The sequence below is a fragment of the Sinocyclocheilus anshuiensis genome, unplaced genomic scaffold (genome assembly GCF_001515605.1).
Source record: "Sinocyclocheilus anshuiensis isolate Anshui unplaced genomic scaffold, SAMN03320099.WGS_v1.1 scaffold540, whole genome shotgun sequence".
Classification (NCBI taxonomy): Eukaryota; Metazoa; Chordata; class Actinopteri; order Cypriniformes; family Cyprinidae; genus Sinocyclocheilus; species Sinocyclocheilus anshuiensis.
The window spans coordinates 20,226-25,547 of NW_015555733.1; the positions used below are offsets into that span (position 1 = coordinate 20,226).

The 5,322-nt window shown below is 33.5% G+C and overlaps 1 protein-coding gene across 1 annotated transcript in view; it reads left to right on the plus strand.

Moving 5' to 3' along the window:
* The first annotated feature begins 550 nt into the window (after positions 1-550).
* Positions 551-5,322, plus strand: part of LOC107672942 (desmoplakin-like) — a 32,603-nt gene continuing 27,831 nt past the window's right edge. Inside the window, exons 1-2 of the mRNA XM_016466322.1 lie at positions 551-706; positions 4,831-4,956. Coding sequence (XP_016321808.1) covers positions 584-706; positions 4,831-4,956 — 249 coding nt within the window. The 5' untranslated portion in view covers positions 551-583. The remainder of the gene's footprint in view (positions 707-4,830; positions 4,957-5,322) is intronic.

The following is a 5,322-nucleotide window of genomic DNA, read 5'->3' on the forward strand; positions in this document are numbered from 1 at the left end:
TCACACACTCTCACACACACACACACACACACACACACTCTCACACACTCTCACACACACACACACACACACACACACCCAACTAACATTTCTCAGATAATAAAGCACTTTTGTCCCTGACTGAGTGACTTTAGAGAAAATGAAATTAAAACACGTGTTTACTTCATGTGTTAAAATAAAAGTTTATTTTAGTACCTTACTTTCACATATTAAACTGGTCAACTTTATTTGCATAATTTCATTTTTTTATTATACTCCGTAAGTAACTTTTCTGAAAGATTTTTTTTTTTAAATTTTGTTTATTTTATTTGGCCACACAAAAAAACTGTTATTTTAAACTGTAATAATATTTCTCAATTTTTAACCAAAGCCTCGGTGAACAGAAGAGACTTCTTTCAAAAATATTACTGACCCCAAACTTCTGAACAGTATTGTATATGCAATGTATAATTCAGAATGTTTTGTCCTTAAGTGTCTCGTCTATGCACACTTCCGCTGTAACCTCATCTTCTCTCTCTCTCTCTGTGTGTGTGTATCTGTGGACAGTGTGAATATATTTTCTGAGCAGATCAGAGATCTCAGCATGGCTCTGAACGGTCCTCCGCTGCAGCAGAAGTGGAGCAGCAGGTCGATGCGGCGCAGTGTGAGCCGTGAAGAGCACAACCGCTTCTTCACCGAGGCCATGTCCTGGATCCTTCAGCAGAGGGTAAACAGCCTTCATGCCTCAGCCGTCTCTGTTTGAGAGCTTATCAAAGTGTCGTATGCACAGTGTTTCATCCATGCAAGAGCTTTCCATGTCAAACAGCACTGGTGGTTTTTGCAGGAGATAATATCTAATATAATGATTATAATTAAGTAGCATTGTAAACATTGCAATGACTTTAATGTACTTTTTATGGGCTAGTTGATATCAACATCATCAAAAGACTGAAATACATTGTGATATATCATTTTTAGCCATATCGGCTGGCCGTAACATCAATACTTCTGTCATTAAAAAAATGAATAAGTGCAAATAAATGTATAACTTAAAAATATAGATATAAAATATTTAAAAAAATTATAAATATAAAAAATGTGAAAAATATGGAAATTCTAAATATATACTATTGTTCAAAAATTTGGGGTCAGGAAGTTTTTCGTAATCTTTTTGAAAGAAGGCTCTCCTGCTCACCAAGGCTGCATTTATTTAATCAAAAATACAGTAAAAATTGTGAAATATTATTACAATTTAAGATTGCTGTTTTCTATGTAAATATATTTTAAACTGTAATTTATTTCTGTGATGCGCAGCTGTATTTTCAGCATCATTACTCCAGTCTTCAGTGTCACATGATCTTCAGAAATCAGTATAATATGCTGATTTGCTGCAAAGTTTTCAAATATTTTTGTGGAAACCGTGATACGTTTTATTTTTCAGGATTCACCGATGAATAGAAAGTTCAAAAGGACAGCATTTATTTGAAATAGAAATCTTTTGTAACATTATAAATGTCTTTACTGGCACTTTTGACCCATTTAGTGCAGTCCTGGTAGTGTATGAGATGTTTCATATTAAGTTATGTGAAGCAGGGTTTTCAACCAATGAGATTTCACTGTGGGCGGAGCCACTCAGCTTGATGTGCCAGCAATAGACATCAACTTAACAGCACACAGATAAGTGCTGCTCTGTTCAGTCAATGAGTGAGAGAGAGCGAGAGAAAACGAAAGAAAAACTCTGGGCAGATGAAAGGAATGTTTAGAGATTAGAGCTCGGTGTCCTGCCAGAGAACACAATCCTGTACTGAGAAACTCAGATCAGACCCAGCATGCCTCTCTGCTTGCCACCGTTACTGTCTGTCTGTCTGAGTCTCTCCCATGAGTCCTAAAAGCCCAGAATTCCTCAGGCTCCCGCAGGGGTCAATAACACCACACTCCCTCCTGTCAGGAGGTCAGAGTTAATGAATCACAGAGCTTGCTGAAGAGCACAGTGACTTTGAGTGGGCTAGAGAAAAAAACCAGACAGTGTCTGTTCTCCCAGCTAACAGGGAACCTTTTCAGAATGTTCTGTAATGTTATGTAACGTTAATAGAACATTTGTTCCGAGTTATCTGGTCTTTAGTAATGTTCTCAAAATTTTAGTACCAAAATGGTATTGAGACATTATTCATGTATTTTTTTTAGTTTGTCTAATGATTTTTTTAAGAATGTTACTTCTTGTTTCAGAGAACATTCAAAAGTAAGATTTCCATAATGTTACCAAAATGATAAAATGTTCCCTTAATGTTTGCATAACCAGAAAACATTTAATAAATAATGTTTCCAAAACTAAATGTTTTTTAAAAAGTTTGCATAAAAGCATTAAATCCATGAAGTGTTTATACATCATTAATGGAATGTTTTTTCTGAAAAATCTTAGTTGGACATTCATCTAATATTTTTTAAATGTTACTACTTGTTTCAGAATATTCAGAGAACATTCAAAAGTAGCGTTCACATTGTGTTTGCAATGTTCCGTTAATGTTTGCATAACCACAAAACATTTGAAACATTTAAAAAGTGGATGTTTTAGTTGTTCAGAGAACATTCAAAAATAACATTCATAATGTAAAGTAACGTTCCCACCGCGTTTGCAAAACTATGAAATTAAATGTTCTCTCAATGTTTGCATAATCAAAAAAAAAACTATTTAAGATGTTCAGAAAACATTCAATTTCAAAGTTCACAAAATGTTAGCACAAAAAAGGTGTTTATACATTGTTCATGGAATGTTTCAGAATGTCCATTTTTTTTAAATGTTGCTACTTTATTTGGAACATTCAGAGAACATTCAGTAGCATTCATATAATGTTTGCAAGAATTCTAAAATGGAATGTTTCTTTAACGTTTGTATAACATTTAAAAAAAATAATAATCTGGATGTTTTGAACATTCAGAAATAACGTTTTTCAAAACTTGTTAGCACCAAAATAGTATTTATACATTGTTTTAATGAACTGTTTTAGTTAGACGTTTGTCTAAGATTTTTTAAATGTTACCAATTGTTTCAGAATGTTCTGAGAACATTCAAAAGTAACGTTCCTATAATGTTTGCAAAATTATAAAATGGAATGTTCCCTTAACATTCACATAACCAAACAATTTTTTAAAAACATTTTGAATGTTCAGAGAATGTTTTCATAACTAAATGGAACGTTAGAAAAATGTTCTTATAGAATATATTTTTGTTAGTTGTTTAGGACTTGTATCATCGCATTACAAGTAACACAAGTTACATAATCAGATTACTTTTTTCAAGTAGCTAAAGAAGTAACACTAATTTTTTAATTTAGAAGGAAATATCTGAGGTACTTTTTCAAATAAGTAATGCCAGTTACTTTGTTTTCCATGTATTGACTGACAGCTCTTGTGTTGCCATGTTGAGAGAAATCGGGAGTAAGTGCAGAGGCGTTGTGTGCGCTGTGTGAACATGATCTATGAGACTAAATGCAAACTCAGAATATGAAGCAAACCTGCAATAATTAAATATGTTAAACAACACAAATATCCTTTAAGTATTTAATCCCATTTTATTCACCACCGTCTTTGCTGCTGACCTTCAATGATCCAATTCAACCATATGAATACGCAAAAATGACTTTAGATAAACACAACATTTTTTATTGCTGAAGAGTGTTGAAATTTCTTCTCCTGTTTCCTATTCTTCATGCAATCCAGAACAGCAGAAAGGTTTGTTTGAGCTGCGCTCTCTACTGTACAGACTCTACTGTTTCCTTCAGCCTGAGGTGTATTCATTTCACTTCTGGTGTGAAAGGGCCCCAACACTGGCTGCGTTCACTAGACTTTTTATACCATGGTAAATCCACTGCATACTAAGCAGAAAATAGTAAACTTCCAGTGCAGACGGCTTTGTTCATTATAATCAGTGTTGGGGAGTAACTAGTTACATGTAACTAAATTACGTAATTTAATTACAAAATAAATGTAACTGTAATCTGTTACAGTTACTGAGAAAAATGTGTAATTAAATTACAGTTACTTATGAAAATGTTAACAATTACGAAGGGGGTTACATCTGAATATTTTCACACACATACATATGATTGATTTCTTTCTCAAATTGCATCAACTTCTCTAAAATATGAGACACCAGTGTTTCAGGAGCTTAGGACACAGAATAGGACATGTGTATTTGATAACGGTTTCAGTTCCTATTTGAGTTTATGTATATGCATTATTTTTGGGGATTTTTTAAACTTTTCTTTTTCCAAGGCATTGTTAGATGCCAGTGTTTCCTGTCATAGCTATGCAAAGATTTGATTTCAAAAATAGTATCATTGCTGTTAAATGTTTTTTTGTTATGATTTTAAATCTGTATTTACCTCAGAATGATCTCAAAATAAAAAGAGTTGTTAAAGTCTGATTTTGTGGTGGCTGTGCTTTAAAATTCAATGATTATAATCTTAATTCAAGTGAAGAAGGATTTTGAAAGTCTGACAGAAATCAGTGTTGATCACTACTGTAAGGTTTATGCTGCCTGCTTTAAATGTTTCAAAATGATCAACAGTTGAAAACATTCGTTAGAAATTTAGAAAAGTAATCAAAAATAATCAAATGTAATCAATTACATTACTTTATTAAAGTAATTGAAATAGTTACACCACTTATTACATTTTAAACCGGGTAACTTGTAATCTGTAACCTATTACATTTCCAAAGTAACCTCCCCAACACTGATTATAATAGCGAACTAGTTTTAATGCAACAAAACAAGCCGTGTTAAGTGTTGCTACTACTGCAACGTCATGTTTTAAGCTGTGTGTGTGTGTGTGTGTGTGTGTGTGTGTGCAGAGGCTGATAGAGACGTCGTCGTGGGGAGATGATTTGACGGCCATCGAGCAGCAGATAGCCAATCACAGTGCGTTTCACAGCTCCATCCAGAGAAGTGCTGAGGTGGATCGAGCGCGAACGGAGCTGGTGAGTTACACACACAAACCTCCTCAATGAAACAACACAGACGTGACCTTTAACACACACACACACACACACACATCTGTTACTGGCTGCCATATCAGTGCTGGACTGCTAAAATTATGGTCTGATTAGTCTAATTTATCTGTGGCAGATTAATAACTGTCCATCTTTTCTACTGTGCATTATAATGCACCTGGTTTTCTTTTAAGCATATACAATTTAGGATTAGAGCTTGTAGTGAGATTTATTACATGATTAGGTCATATTTCACCTCATAATCAAAAAACAAAAATAAAAACAAAAAAAACAAAGTGTGTGTATGTATATATATATATATATATATATATATGTGTGTGTGTCTATATATAT